Here is a 16,218-nt window from a genome sequence, read left to right as displayed (position 1 = left end):
GGAGTGAGTTTGAATGGAGAAAAACTGGAGGAAGTGAAGTGTTTTAGATATCGGGGAGTGGATCTGTCAGGGATGGAACCATGGAAGGGGGAAGTGGATCATAGGGTGGGGGAGGGGGCGAAATTTTGGGAGCCTTGAAAATGTGTGGAAGTCGAGAACATTACCCCGGAAAGCAAAAATGGGTATGTTTAAAGGGAATAGTGGTTCCAACAATGTTGTATGGTTGCGAGGCGTGGGCTATGGATAGAGTTGTGCGCAGGAGGATGGATGTGCTGGAAATGAGATGTTTGAGGACAATGTGTGGTGTGAGGTGGTTTGATCGAGTAAGTAACGTAAGGGTAAGAGAGATGTGTGGAAATAAAAAGAGCGTGGTTGAGAGAGCAGAAGAGGGTGTTTTGAAGTGGTTTGGGCACATGGAGAGAATGAGTGAGGAAAGATTGACCAAGAGGATATATGTGTCGGAGGTGGAGGGAACGAGGAGAAGAGGGAGACCAAATTGGAGGTGGAAAGATGGAGTGAAAAGGATTTTGTGTGATCGGGGCCTGAACATGCAGGAGGGTGAAAGGAGGGCAAGGAATAGAGTGAATTGGAGCGATGTGGTATACAGGGGTTGACATGCTGTCAGTGGATTGAATCAAGGCATGTGAAGCGTCCGGGGTAAACCATGGAAAGCTGTGTAGGTATGTATATTTGCGTGTGTGGACGTGTGTATGTACATGTGTATGGGGGGGGTTGGGCCATTTCTTTCGTCTGTTTCCTTGCGCTACCTCGCAAACGCGGGAGACAGCGACAAAGTATAAAAAAAAAAAAAAAAAATATATATATATATATATATATATATATATATATATATATATATATATATATATATATATATATATATATATATTTTGCTTTGTCGCTGTCTCCCGCGTTTGCGAGGCAGCGCAAGGAAACAGACGAAAGAAACGGCCCAACCCACCCCCACACACATGCACATACACACGTCCACACATGGAAATATACACACCTACACAGCTTTCCATGGCCCACCCCAGACTCCTCACACGCCCCGATTCAATCCACTGACAGCACGTCAACCCCGGCACACCACATCGATCCAATTCACTCCCCCCCCCCACCCCACCCTCCCGCATGTTCAGGCCCCGATCACACAAAATCCCCTTCACTCCACCTTCCCACGCACAATCAGGCCTCCCACCTCTCCTCGCTCCCACCACCTTTGACACAAACATCCTCTTGGTCAATCTCTCCCCACTCATTCCCCCCCATGCGCCCAAACCACCTCAAAACAACCTCTTCCGCTCTCTCAACCACGCTCTCCCCATTTCCACACATCATATATATATCATATATATATATATGATTTTTTTTATCATACTTAATTGCTGTTTCCCCTATCAGTGAGGTAGCACAAGAAAACAGACGAAGAATTGTCCAACCAAGCACATACACATATATATACTTAAACACCCATACATGCATGTATACATACACACATACACAGACATGTACATATTTACACATGAACATATTCATACTGTATATCTATTTTTTATATGTGGTTATGAATTGTAGTACTGTAGAAAGGTAGTACACCATCTTTATATGATATATTCCATTTGTAAGTATAGCATTTCATTAATATCCTCATGTATTTTCTTACATGGTTGTTTAATTTGTTTATGGATGGGGTTGTTAGGGAGGTAAATGCAAGAGTTTTGGAAAGAGGGGCAAGTATGAAGTCTGTTGGGGATGAGAGAGCTTGGGAAGTGAGTCAGTTGTTGTTCGCTGATGATACAGAGCTGGTGGCTGATTCATGTAAGAAACTGCAGAAGCTGGTGACTGAGTTTGGTAAAGTGTGTGAAAGAAGAAAGTTAAGAGTAAATGTGAATAAGAGCAAGGTTATTAGGTACAGTAGGGTTGAGGGTCAAGTCAATTGGGAGGTAAGTTTGAATGGAGCAAAACTGGAGGAAGTAAAGTGTTTTAGATATCTGGGAGTGGATCTGGCAGCGGATGGAAGCGGAAGTGGATCATAGGGTGGGGGAGGGGGCGAAAATCCTGGGAGCCTTGAAGAATGTGTGGAAGTCGAGAACATTATCTCGGAAAGCAAAATTGGGTATGTTTGAAGGAATAGTGGTTCCAACAATGTTGTATGGTTGCGAGGTGTGGGCTATGGATAGAGTTGTGCGCAGGAGGATGGATGTGCTGGAAATGAGATGTTTGAGGACAATGTGTGGTGTGAGGTGGTTTGATCGAGTAAGTAACATAAGGGTAAGAGAGATGTGTGGAAATAAAAAGAGCGTGGTTGAGAGAGCAGAAGAGGGTGTTTTGAAATGGTTTGGGCACATGGAGAGAATGAGTGAGGAAAGATTGACCAAGAGGATATATGTGTCGGAGGTGGAGGGAACGAGGAGAAGTGGGAGACCAAATTGGAGGTGGAAAGATGGAGTGAAAAAGATTTTGTGTGATCGGGGCCTGAACATGCAGGAGGGTGAAAGGAGGGCAAGGAATAGAGTGAATTGGATCGATGTGGTATACCGGGGTTGACGTGCTGTCAGTGGATTGAATCAGGGCATGTGAAGCGTCTGGGGTAAACCATGGAAAGCTGTGTAGGTGTGTATATTTGCGTGTGTGGATGTATGTATATACATGTGTATGGGGGTGGGTTGGGCCATTTCTTTCGTCTGTTTCCTTGCGCTACCTCGCAAACGCGGGAGACAGCGGCAAAAAAAAAAGAAAAAAAAAAAATTTTCTTACATGAAGTAACACATCATCCCTGGTAAAGATCCACGTACAATTACTCAGTCAGCATTTTTCACCTGCTTACTCAAAGCATGGAAGAGGGTTATAAAGATTACAGAATCTATCTTGTTTCATGTCCTGTTTTTCAGTTTTTACTCATCCCATTACCACAGGTATTACTGGAAAGTACATAATAGTAACATGGTATAAGAAGGCTTTAGCTTTATGTAATTTATATACATTACCCATATCCACAGATTTATATATGAATGATATTTCCAATGTTAATATGTTAGAAACAAGGTTTTTCCATTGTCACCACAGAAATTTTTCAAGGGCAAAAAATCTTATTAAACCACAAGTTAACCTAGAAATTTAGACCATGACAACTAATACTGCATTGGCTCCTGTCCAGACATACATTGGAGTAGTCAGGGCACAGTACTGTAGTTTTTGCTTTACGTAAAAGCATGATTCAATTTTTTGTTTAAGAATCTTAAAGTATTTGCTCTCACTTTTGATGAGTGTACTATTATTAAGCCATGCAAAATTAGGAATACAGTACTGTTTATTTTTTAAGAATGCAGTTCAGTTTGTTGATGGTGCCCATTTGTTACAGAATTTTAAATTATTCATTGCTTGATCCAGTAACTCTATGTCTCTTGAACATGACACATGCAGCTTGCATTGTATATATTTAGTAAATTTGTTTGACCCAATATAAAATTCAAAGTGCCCAAACAGAGTTAATGTGATCTAAGATTCTTTCTTCACAAAAATGTAAAAGTATTTTAGTATGGATGACACAAGTATTCAAAGTTTTAGGAGGGTAATATTGCATGTAAATTTATGGAAGACTGTAAACAGCAGATGACAGATGTCCCATGATCTTAAAATATTTGATGATTTACCAAGTGTGCCTGTAATTTTACATTCCTAAAATGTGAAATATGCTAATCAAATATATGTCAGCTCAAGGAGCACTCATCATCAGCAGGGGTGAACTGATCATTCTTACAAGAAAGTTATTGTACAAATAGTATGTCAAAACAAAACTGTATAATGTAGCAACTGTAATGGTGTGACACATGGAGCTTATACAAAATCATAATAAGAGGTTGGAAAAAGTACAAAGACTTTTATGTATAATGTTTAATTTTTTTTTTCTTGCTTTGTCGCTGTCTCCCGCGTTTGGGAGGTAGCGCAAGGAAAGAGACGAAAGAAATGGCCCAACCCACCCCCATACACATGTATATACATACGTCCACACACGCAAATATACATACCTACACAGCTTTCCATGGTTTACCCCAGACGCTTCACATGCCTTGATTCAATCCACTGACAGCACGTCAACCCCGGTATACCACATCGCTCCAATTCACTCTATTCCTTGCCCTCCTTTCACCCTCCTGCATGTTCAGGCCCCGATCACACAAAATCTTTTTCACTCCATCTTTCCACCTCCAATTTGGTCTCCCTCTTCTCCTCGTTCCCTCCACCTCCGACACATATATCCTCTTGGTCAATCTTTCCTCACTCATTCTCTCCATGTGACCAAACCATTTCAAAACACCCTCTTCTGCTCTCTCAACCACGCTCTTTTTATTTCCACACATCTCTCTTACCCTTACGTTACTTACTCGATCAAACCACCTCACACCACACATTGTCCTCAAACATCTCATTTCCAGCACATCCATCCTCCTGCGCACAACTCTATCCATAGTCCACGCCTCGCAACCATACAACATTGTTGGAACCACTATTCCTTCAAACATACCCATTTTTGCTATCCGAGATAATGTTCTCGACTTCCACACATTCTTCAAGGCTCCCAGAATTTTCGCCCCCTCCCTCACCCTGTGATCCACTTCCGCTTCCATGGTTCCATCCGCTGCCAGATCCACTCCCAGATATCTAAAACACTTCACTTCCTCCAGTTTTTCTCCATTCAAACTCACCTCCCAATTGACTTGACCCTCAACCCTACTGTACCTAATAACCTTGCTCTTATTCACATTTACTCTTAACTTTCTTCTTTCACACACTTTACCAAACTCAGTCACCAGCTTCTGCAGTTTCTCACATGAATCAGCCACCAGCGCTGTATCATCAGCGAACAACAACTGACTCACTTCCCAAGCTCTCTCATCCCCAACAGACTTCATACTTGCCCCTCTTTCCAAAACTCTTGCATTCACCTCCCTAACAACCCCATCCATAAACAAATTAAACAACCATGGAGACATCACACACCCCTGCCGCAAACCTACATTCACTGAGAACCAATCACTTTCCTCTCTTCCTACACGTACACATGCCTTACATCCTCGATAAAAACTTTTCACTGCTTCTAACAACTTGCCTCCCACACCATATATTCTTAATACCTTCCACAGAGCATCTCTATCAACTCTATCATATGCCTTCTCCAGATCCATAAATGCTACATACAAATCCATTTGCTTTTCTAAGTATTTCTCGCATACATTCTTCAAAGCAAACACCTGATCCACACATCCTCTACCACTTCTGAAACCACACTGCTCTTCCCCAATCTGATGTTCTGTACATGCCTTCACCCTCTCAATCAATATCCTCCCATATAATTTACCAGGAATACTCAACAAACTTATACCTCTGTAATTTGAGCACTCACTCTTATCCCCTTTGCCTTTGTACAATGGCACTATGCACGCATTCCGCCAATCCTCAGGCACCTCACCATGAGTCATACATACATTAAATAACCTTACCAACCAGTCAACAATACAGTCACCCCCTTTTTTAATAAATTCCACTGCAATACCATCCAAACCTGCTGCCTTGCCGGCTTTCATCTTCCGCAAAGCTTTTACTACCTCTTCTCTGTTTACCAAATCATCTTCCCTAACCCTCTCACTTTGCACACCACCTCGACCAAAACACCCTATATCTGCCACTCTATCATCAAACACATTCAACAAACCTTCAAAATACTCACTCCATCTCCTCACATCACCACTACTTGTTATCACCTCCCCATTTGCGCCCTTCACTGAAGTTCCCATTTGCTCCCTTGTCTTACGCACCTTATTTACCTCCTTCCAGATCATCTTTTTATTCTCCCTAAAATTTAATGATACTCTCTCACCCCAACTCTCATTTGCCCTTTTTTTCACCTCTTGCACCTTTCTCTTGACCTCCTGTCTCTTTCTTTTATACATCTCCCACTCAATTTCATTTTTTCCCTGCAAAAATTGTCCAAATGCCTCTCTCTTCTCTTTCACTAATACTCTTACTTCTTCATCCCACCACTCACTATCCTTTCTAATCAACCCACTTCCCACTCTTCTCATGCCACAAGCATCTTTTGCGCAATCCATCACTGATTCCCTAAATACATCCCATTCCTCCCCCACTCCCCTTACTTCCATTGTTCTCACCTTTTTCCATTCTGTACTCAGTCTCTCCTGGTACTTCCTCACACAAGTCTCCTTCCCAAGCTCACTTACTCTCACCACCCTCTTCACCCCAACATTCACTCTTCTTTTCTGAGAACCCATACAAATCTTCACCTTAGCCTCCACAAGATAATGATCAGACATCCCTCCAGTTGCACCTCTCAGCACATTGACATCCAAAAGTCTCTCTTTCACACGCCTGTCAATTAACACGTAATCCAATAACGCTCTCTGGCCATCTCTCCTACTTACATAAGTATACTTATGTATATCTCGCTTTTTAAACCAGGTATTCCCAATCACCAGTCCTTTTTCAGCACATAAATCTACAAGCTCTTCACCATTTCCATTTACAACACTGAACACCCCATGTATACCAATTATTCCCTCAACTGCCACATTACTCACCTTTGCATTCAAATCACCCATCACTATAACCCGGTCTCGTGCATCAAAACTACTAACACACTCATTCAGCTGCTCCCAAAACACTTGCCTCTCATGATCTTTCTTCTATATATATATATATATATATATATATATATATATATATATATATATATATATTTTTTTTTTTATACCTCGTCGCTGTCTCCCGCGTTTGCGAGGTAGCGCAAGGAAACAGACGAAAGAAATGGCCCAACCCCCCCCCATACACATGTACATACACACATCCACACACGCAAATATACATACCTACACAGCTTTCCATGGTTTACCCCGGACGCTTCACATGCCCTGATTCAATCCACTGACAGCACGTCAACCCCTGTATACCACATCGCTCCAATTCACTCTATTCCTTGCCCTCCTTTCACCCTCCTGCATGTTCAGGCCCCGATCACACAAAATCCTTTTCACTCCATCTTTCCACCTCCAATTTGGTCTCCCTCTTCTCCTCGTTCCCTCCACCTCCGACACATATATCCTCTTGGTCAATCTTTCCTCACTCATTCTCTCCATGTGCCCAAACCATTTCAAAACACCCTCTTCTGCTCTCTCAACCACGCTCTTTTTATTTCCACACATCTCTCTTACCCTTACGTTACTTACTCGATCAAACCACCTCACACCACACATTGTCCTCAAACATCTCATTTCCAGCACATCCATCCTCCTGCGCACAACTCTATCCATAGCCCATGCCTCGCAACCATACAACATTGTTGGAACCACTATTCCTTCAAACATACCCATTTTTGCTTTCCGGGATAATGTTCTCGACTTCCACACATTTTTCAAGGCTCCCAAAATTTTCGCCCCCTCCCCCACCCTATGATCCACTTATATATATATATATATATATATATATATATATATATATTTATTCATTTATATTTATTATACTTTGTCGCTGTCTCCTGCGTTAGCGAGGTAGTGCAAGGAAACACACGAAAGAATGGCCCAATCCACCCACATACACATGTATAAAACATACATATCCACACACACACATATACATACCTATACATTTCAACAAATACATATGTATACATACACAGACATATATATATATACACAAGTACATAATTCATATTTGCTGCCGTTATTCATTCCCGTTGCCACCCCGCCACACATGAAATGACAACCCCCTCCCCCGCAAGCACATGAGGTAGTAGTGCTAGGAAAAGACATCAAAGGCCACATTCGTTCACACTCAGTCTGTAGCTGTCATGTGTAATGCACGGAAACCACAGCTCCCTTTCCACATCTAGACCCCACAAAACTTTCCATGGTTTATCCCAGACGCTTCATATGCCCAGGTTCAATCCATTGACTGCATGTCGACCTCAGTATACGATATCGTTCCGATTCACTTTATTCCTTGCACACCTTTCACCCTCCTCCATGGTCAGGCTCTGATTGCTCAAAATCTTTTTCACTCCATCCTTCCACCTCCAATTTGGTCTCCCACTTTTCCCATTTCCCTCCATCTCTGACACATATATCCTCTTTGTCACTCTTTCCTCGCTCTTTCTCTCCATGAGACCAAACCATTTCAATACACCCTCTTCTGCTCTCTCAACCACACTCTTCTTATTACCACACATCTCTCTTACCCTTTCATTACTTACTCGATCAAACCACCTCACACCACATATTGTCCTCAAACATCTCATTTTCAACAATCCACGCCTCGCAACCATATAACATTGTTGGAACCACTATTCCCTCAAATGTACCCATTTTTGCTTTCCGAGATAATGATCTTGCCTTCCACACATTTTTCAATGCTCCAAGTACTTCTGCCCCCTCTCTCACCCTGTGACTCACTTCCGCTTCCATGGTTCCATCCGCTGCCAAATCCACTCCTAGATATCTAAAACACTTCGCTTCCTCCAGTATTTTCCATTCAGACTTACCTCCCAGTTGACTCAACCCTACTGTACCTAATAACCTTGCTCTTGTTCACATTTACTCTCAGCTTTCTTCTTTCACACACTTTCCCAAACTCAGTCACCAGCTTCTGCAGTTTCTCACCTAAATCAGCGAACAACAATGGACTCACTTCCCAAGCCCTCTCATCCACAACAGACTGCATACTTGTCCCTCTCTCCAAAACTCTTGCATTCACCTTCCTAAAAACCCCAACCATAAACAAATTAAACAACCATGGAGACCTCACGCACCCCTGCTGTAAACCGACATTCACTGAGAACCAATCACTTTCCTCCCTTCCTACTTGTATACATGTCTTACATCCTCGATAAAAACTTTTCACTGCTTCCAGCAACTTGCCTCCCACACCATATACTCGTAATACTTTCCAAAGAGCATCTCTATCAACTCTATCATGTACCTTCTCCAGATCCATAAATGCTACATACAAATACATTTGTTTCTCTAAGTATTTCTCACATACATTCTTCAAAGCAAACTCCTGATCCACACATCCTCTACCACTCTTGAAACCACACTGCTCTTCCCCAATCTGATGTTCTGTACATGCCTTCACCCTCGCAAGCAATGCCCTCCCCTCCTTGTATTTTAACTTTCTAAAAGGGGAAACAGAAGGAGTAACGCAGGGAGTGCTCATCCTCCTCGAAGGCTTAGACTGGGGTGTTTAAAGGTGTGTGGATGTAACCAAGATGAGAAAAAAGGAGAGATAGGTAGTATGTTTGAGGAAACGAACCTGGATGTTTTGGCTCCAAGTGAAACGAAGCTCAAGGGTAAAAAGGAAGAGTGGTTTGGGAATGTTTGGAGTAAAGTCAGGGATTGGTGAGCAGGAGTTGTGGGAGTAAGTGATAGAGTGTAAGAAAGTATACTCTAGATTGATATGGGTAAAACTGAAAGTGGATGGAGAGAGATGGATGATTATTGGTGCCTATGCACCTGGTCATGAGAAGAAAGGTCAGGAGAGGCAAGTGTTTTGGGAGCAGCTGAGTGAGTGTTTTAGCAGCTCTGATGCATGAGACTGAGTTATAGTGATGGGTGATTTGAATGCAAAGGTGTGTAATGTGGCAGTTGAGGGTATAATTGGTGTACATGGGGTGTTTAGTGTTGTGAATGGAAATGGTGAAGGGCTTGTAGAATTGTATGCTGAAAAAGGACTGGTGATTGGGAATACCTGGTTTAAAAAGAGATATACATATGTATACATATGTAAGTAGGAGAGATGGCCAGAGAGCATTATTGGATTACGTGTTGATTGATAGGCACGTGAAAGAGAAACTTTTGGATGTTAATGTGCTGAGAGGGGCAATTGGAGGGATGTCTGATCATCTTGTGGAGGCCAAGGTGAAGATTTGTAGATGTTTTCAGAAAAGGAGAGATTGTTAGAGTGAAGAGAGTGGTGACAGTAAGTGAACTTGGAAAGGAGGTTAGTGTGAAGAAGTACCAGGAGAAATTGAGTGTAGAATGGAAAAACGTGAGAGCAAATGACTTAAGGGGAGTGGAGGAGGAATGGGATGTGTTTGAGGAAGCAGTGATGGCTTGCGCAAAAGATCCTTGTGGCATGAGAAGCTTGGGAGGTGGGCAGATTAGAAAGGGTAGTGAGTGATGGGATGGAGAAGTTAGATTGTTAGTGATGTTAGTGAAAGAGAAGAGAGAGGCATTTGGACGAGTTTTGCAGGGGAATAGTACAAATGACTGGGAGATGTATAAAAGAAAGAGGCAGGAGGTCAAGAGAAAGGTGCAAGAGGTGAAAAAGAGGGCAATTGAGAGTTGAGGTGAGAGTGTGTCCTTAAATTTTTGGAAGACTAAGATGTTTTGGAAGGAGGTAAATAAAGTGCGTTTGACAAGAGAACAAATGGGAACGTCGGTGAAGGGGGCTAATGGGGAGGTAATAACAAGTAGTGGTGAAGTGAGGAGATGGAGTAAGTATTTTGAAGGTTTGTTGAATGTGTTTGATGATAGAGTGTGTTTATAGGGTGTTTTGGTCAAGGTGGTGTGTGAAGTGAGAGGGTCAGGGAGAATGGTTTGGTAAATAGAGAAGAGGTAGGGAAAGCTTTGTGGAAGATGAAAGCCGGTGAGGAAGTGGGCTTGGATGGTATTGCAGTGGAATTCATTAAAAAATGGGGTGACTTTGTTGTTGACTGGTTGGTGAGGATATTCATTGTATGTATGGTGCATAGTGAAGTGCCTGAGGTTTGGCGGAATACATGCATAGTGCCATTGTACAAAGGCAAAGAGGATAAAGGTGAGTGTTCAAACTACAGAGGTATAAGTTTGATGGGTATTTCAGGGAAATTGTATGGGAGGGTATTGATTGAGAGGGTGAGAGTGAAGGCATGTACAGAGCATCAATTTGGGGAGGAGCAGTGTGGTTTCAGAAGTGGTAGAGGATGTATGGATCGGGTGTTTGCTTTGAAGAATGTGTGTGAGAAATATTTAGAAAAGCATATGGATTTGTATGAAGCATTTATGGATCTGGAGAAGGCATATGATAAGAATTGATAGAGATGCTCTGTGGAAGGTATTAAGAGTATATGGTGTGGGAGGTAAGTTGCTAGAAGCAGTGAAAAGTTTTTATCAAGGATGTAAGGCATGTGTACGAGTAGGAAGAGAGGAAAGAGATTGGTTCCTAGTGAAGGTTGGTCTGTGGCAGTGGTGTGTGATGTCCCCATGGTTTTTTAATATGTTTATGGATGGGGTGATTAGGGATGTAAATGCATAAGTTTTGGAGAGAGGGGCAAGTATGCAGTTTGTTGGGGATGACAGGGCCTGGGAAGTGAGTCAGTTGTTGTTTGCTAATGATACAGCACTGGTGGATTTGATTGAGAAACTGCATAAGTTAGTGATTGAGTTTGGAAAAGTGTGTGAAAGGAGAAAGTTGAGAGTATATGTGAATAAGAGCAAGCTTATTAGGTTTAGCAGGGTTGAGGGACAAGTTTGTTGGGATGTGAGTTTGAATGGAGAAACCTTGGAGGAGGTGAAGTGTTTTTGATATCTGGGAGTGGACTTTGCAGCGAATGGAACCAATGAAGTGGAAGTGAGTCATAGGGTGGAGGAGGGGGCAAAAGTTCTGGGAGTCATAGGGAGGAGGAGGGGGGTGAAGATTCTGGGAGTGATGAGGAGTGTGTGGAAAGAGAGAACGTTATCTCGGAGTGCGAAAATAGGTATGTTTGAAGGAATAGTAGTTCCAACAATATTATATGGTTGCAAGGCATGGGCTATAGATAGGGTTGTACAGAGGAGGGTGGATGTGTTGGAAATGAAATGTTTGAGAACAGTATGTGGTATGAGGTGGTTTGATTGAGTAATGAAAGGGTAAGAGAGATGTATGGTAATGAGTGTGTGGAGGAGAGAGCAGAAGGTGTATTGAAATGGTTTGGATATATGGAGAGAGTGAGTTAGGAAAAGTTGACAAAGAGGATATATGTATCAGAGGTGGTGGAACAAGGAGAAACAGAGCAAAATGGATGAGGAAGGTTGGAGTGAAAAAGATTTTGAGCAATCGGGGCCTGAACATACAGGAGGGTGAGAGGCTTGCAAGGAACATAGTGAATTGGAACAATGTGATATTCCTGGATCTGTGGGGCTTGGATAGGGAGCTGTGGTTTTGGTACATTACACATAACAGCTAGAGACTGAGGGTGAATGAATGTGGCCTTTTTGTGTGTTTTCCTGGCACTACCTCGCTGATACAGGGGGTGACCATGATTAGGTTATTCAATTGGCCTTGTCATCTCAGCTAAGATAAATAAACGTAATTTCTGAATTAAACATTTTGATTATAACATCTGAATGCAAGACTGAATTTCAAATTTTCTTTAAAAATTCCAGAATACATGTTCATGTGCTTATTTAAAGTGATTACACTAATATATACCTGTGAGCTTAGTGTGATGAATAAAAAGGTCTTCATAGCTTAGTTTTCTGTTGTGTGAACACATCTGCCTCAGCACATCACAACACCAGTCAACTTCCTCCTGGTCATCTGTGATTTGAGCTTCTATGTTCATTATAAAACAGTTTCCAGTGAATGGTAAGACGGGAAAACTCTCTGGGCTGGGCTGACCAATTACCTCTGCAAATATATCTGAGGGATTCAAAGAGTACATCAATTATTACTTCATATGGTAAACTAATAAGGATAGACTTCTAAGTTCCATATAACAAGTTGATTAATGTCATTTGTACTTTAGAATATTCACATTGGATAATAATCACAAGTTGATTTTAAAATGAAACACTTCTGACTACCCAGGCCAGCCATCCCACATAACACCTCTTAACTAAAAAGCACCCCTTTAAATGGCAAAGACAGTTTCTCCTCTGGCATGGTAATAAGAGAGTATAAAGTCTATGTGCTTGTGTTAGTAGTTGAAACTGTGAACTAGATAAATCTGATGAGGCGAATTTTTTCTGTGAAACATGTAGTGTATTTAAAAGTTAAATGAAATTATTTGTGGTGAGGGAGAAAGAACTTTTCCCCTGTATTCCCTATGTGTCATAGAAAGCAACTAAAGGGGGCGGGATATGGGGGCTCGAACACCCCTTTTCTTGTATTTCAACTTTTAGAGAAAGAACAGGAGCCAAGCAGGGAGTGCTGGCTGGGGTGTCTAATAAATGTGTGGATATAACCAAGATGAGAAAAGAGGAAAGGTAGATAGTATGTTTGGGGAAAGAAACCTGGATGTTCTGGCTCTGAGAGGACAAGAGATAAAGGAGTAGCAATACCTACAGCAGGAGTTGTAGGAAGTATACGTTTGTTGAATATACCTGGTAAATCGTATAGTAGGATATTGATTGAGAGGATAAGATTAGGGTGGAACAGTATGGTTCCAGAAGTGGTAGAGGATGTATGGACCAGATGTTTGATCTAAAGAGTGTATGCGAAAAATACTTAAAACAGATAGATTTCTATGTGCATTTATGATATGATTGATACAGATTCCTTGTGGAAGGTCTTAAGAATATGGTATGGGAGGTAAGCTGCTAGAAACAAAAAAGTTTTTATCAAGGGCATAAGGCATGTGGACAAGTAGGAAGAGATGAGAGTGAATGGTTCCAAGTGAAGGTTGGTCTGTGACAGGGGTGTGTAATGTCACCATAGTTGTTGAATTCTGTGGTGAGGAAGGTAGATGCGAAAGTCTTTAAGAAGGGGCGAGTATGCAGTCTGTGGGGGGATGAGAGGGCTTGGGAAGGGAGTCAGTTGTTTGCTGATGTAGCATTGGTGGTAGATTTGTGTGAGAAACTGCAGAAGTTGGTGATTGAGTGTGGAAGAATGTGCATATGTAAGAAGTTGAAAGTAAATGTGAATGAAAGCAAGATTATTAGGTTCAGCAGGTCTGAGGGACAGGTTAGTTGGGAGTGTGAGTTTGTATGGAGAAAACTTGGAGGAAGTCAGGTGTTTAAACTAGATACCTGAGTGTGGACATGACAGTGAATGGAAGCATGGAGGTGTGAGTGGGTGGTAGGGTGAAGGTTCTGGAAGCACTGAAGAATGTGTTGAAAGAGGGAATGTTATCCGTGAGGGCAGATATGGATGTTTGAATATTATATGGACAGTATGTGGTATGTGGTAATTTGATCGAATGAGTAATGGAAGGGTAAAAGAGAGGTGATAATAAAAAGAGTGTGGTTGAGAAAGCTGAATAGGGTGCACTGAAATGATTGACAAAGGATAAATGTGTCAGAAGTAGAGGGAACAAGAAGAACGGTAAGACCAAATTGAATATGGAAGGGTGGAGAGAAAAGATTTTGAGTGATTGGGGCCTGAACATGCAAGAAGATGTAAGGTGTGCACGGAACAAAGTGAACTGAAATGATGTGGTATACTAAGGTTGACATTCTATCAATGAACAGAGCCAAGGCATGTGGAGCGTCTTTTTATCCCCTAGCACAAACACTCGACAAACAGCACAAAATGTTTAATCTCTCACCATAAACAAACCCTACTATTCCATATAATCCTAGAGACATACTAAACATCCAACATGTAATAACATCTCTAGAAACAAACACCGAAATAATCACTAACTTGAGTGAACCTACCATCCACACCATATATCCAAGACACCAGACTCTTAATCCTACATCCCACCTTTCTACAACGGCACAACTGCAAGAGAGGACAGCAAGCAGCAAGCATAACTCTCGCCCACCAAACCATACTATTCTCGATCACCAGCTACATTACAAAGCAGCTCACAACAGTAACAACACCTTAGAAATACAGTCCATAACAATAAAAGTTCACACACCAACTGCAACATACTCGATATCTACTTACATAACCTCACCACCCCATATGTTCCTTTAGATGCACTCCACAGCCACAAAACTGACCAGCATGCCCAACACTTTATGTCTGTGGAGATTACAATACCCATCATACCAACTGGCTCAGCACTCGCATCTAAGATCCCCAAGTTGAACTACTCGCAAACCTACTGCATCCTCTGAAAATCCTAAACCTGCGCAACCAGCCAGTCTGCCAACCATCTTTCTTCTCGCCAACTTTACAAACACAGACCGCCTGAAGCGCTATGCAAAGTGTTCTTTAACCAAGTGTTCAATCTAACAACACAACCTGGCCCATCCAATCCATAGAGCCTTGGTTATGTACTCAAATGATCAACCTTCACACTACATGGAAAAATCCAGAACTTCAATACAGACGATTTCCCACCCCTGTATCATGTTAATTTACACCATCACAAAGCAAGCCAGCAGAAAGCTAACACCACAGGAAAATGTAACGAAATATATAGCTAAAATGTTCCCCACAAGTTACACACCTCGTAAAGCAATCAATTCAGACAAAACCCAGTCACCAGTAGAAACCAGAGAATAAATCCAAACTATTCAACGCTAAATAACCCTACAATGAACAAACTCCATGTTGTCTGCACCACATCACCAGCATATTGGTGGTTTACTTGTTCTTGCAACAGGATAGTCCATCAGGCCCAACGTTGGTCAACTCCTACATTTGTCACATTATTAATGACGTTCATCAAGACCTTTCCGAGCAGCCCTATATCGCTGTTTCGTAGGTGACATTTACGTTGTGGTCAATGACCAAGAGAATCCCATTCATCACAAATGTTACGGGGTCCATCCCGCTTTTAATATTCACTAACGAACTTATCTGCAAGAACTACCCCTCTCTCCCTGATGTTATGATTAACAGTAATTCCACTTGGTACATTACCAATATATATGTACAAAGGCAAAGGGGATAAAGGTGAGTGCTCAAATTACAGAGGTATGTATAAGTTTGTTGAGTATTCCTGGGAAATTATAAGGGAGGGTATTGATTGAGAGGGTGAAGGAATGTACTGAGCATCAGATTGGGGAAGAGCAGTGTGGCTTCAGAAGTGGTAGAGGATGTGTGGATCAGGTGTTTGCTTTGAAGAATGTATGTGAGAAATACTTAGAAAAGCAAATGGATTTGTATGTAGCATTTATGGATCTGGAGACGGCATATGACAGAGATGCTCTGTGGAAGGTATTAAGAATATATGGTTTGGGAGGCAAGTTGTTAGAAGCAGTGAAAAGTTTTTATCGAGGAAGTAAGGCTTGTGTACGAGTAGGAAGAGAGGAAAGTGATTGGTTCTTAGTGAATGTCGGTTTGCGG

General features: G+C 41.9%; 1 protein-coding gene across 2 annotated transcripts in view; it reads right to left on the bottom strand.

Annotated features, from left to right (window-relative positions):
• The window catches only part of LOC139756428 (uncharacterized), a 100,610-nt gene that overhangs the window by 75,822 nt on the left and 8,570 nt on the right, over positions 1-16,218 (bottom strand). The window contains exon 2 of one of the 2 annotated variants that reach the window (XM_071675866.1): positions 12,463-12,672. The exons of the other annotated variant lie outside the window; for it this stretch is intronic. Within the exon in view, the coding sequence (XP_071531967.1) occupies positions 12,463-12,672 (210 nt within the window). The remainder of the gene's footprint in view (positions 1-12,462; positions 12,673-16,218) is intronic. 2 annotated transcript variants of the gene reach the window in all.

Source organism: Panulirus ornatus, chromosome 21 (assembly GCF_036320965.1).
Source record: "Panulirus ornatus isolate Po-2019 chromosome 21, ASM3632096v1, whole genome shotgun sequence".
NCBI classification, from domain to species: domain Eukaryota; kingdom Metazoa; phylum Arthropoda; class Malacostraca; order Decapoda; family Palinuridae; genus Panulirus; species Panulirus ornatus.
Note: the sequence above shows the minus strand (reverse complement) of the source record. Positions and strands in the feature narration are given on the sequence as shown.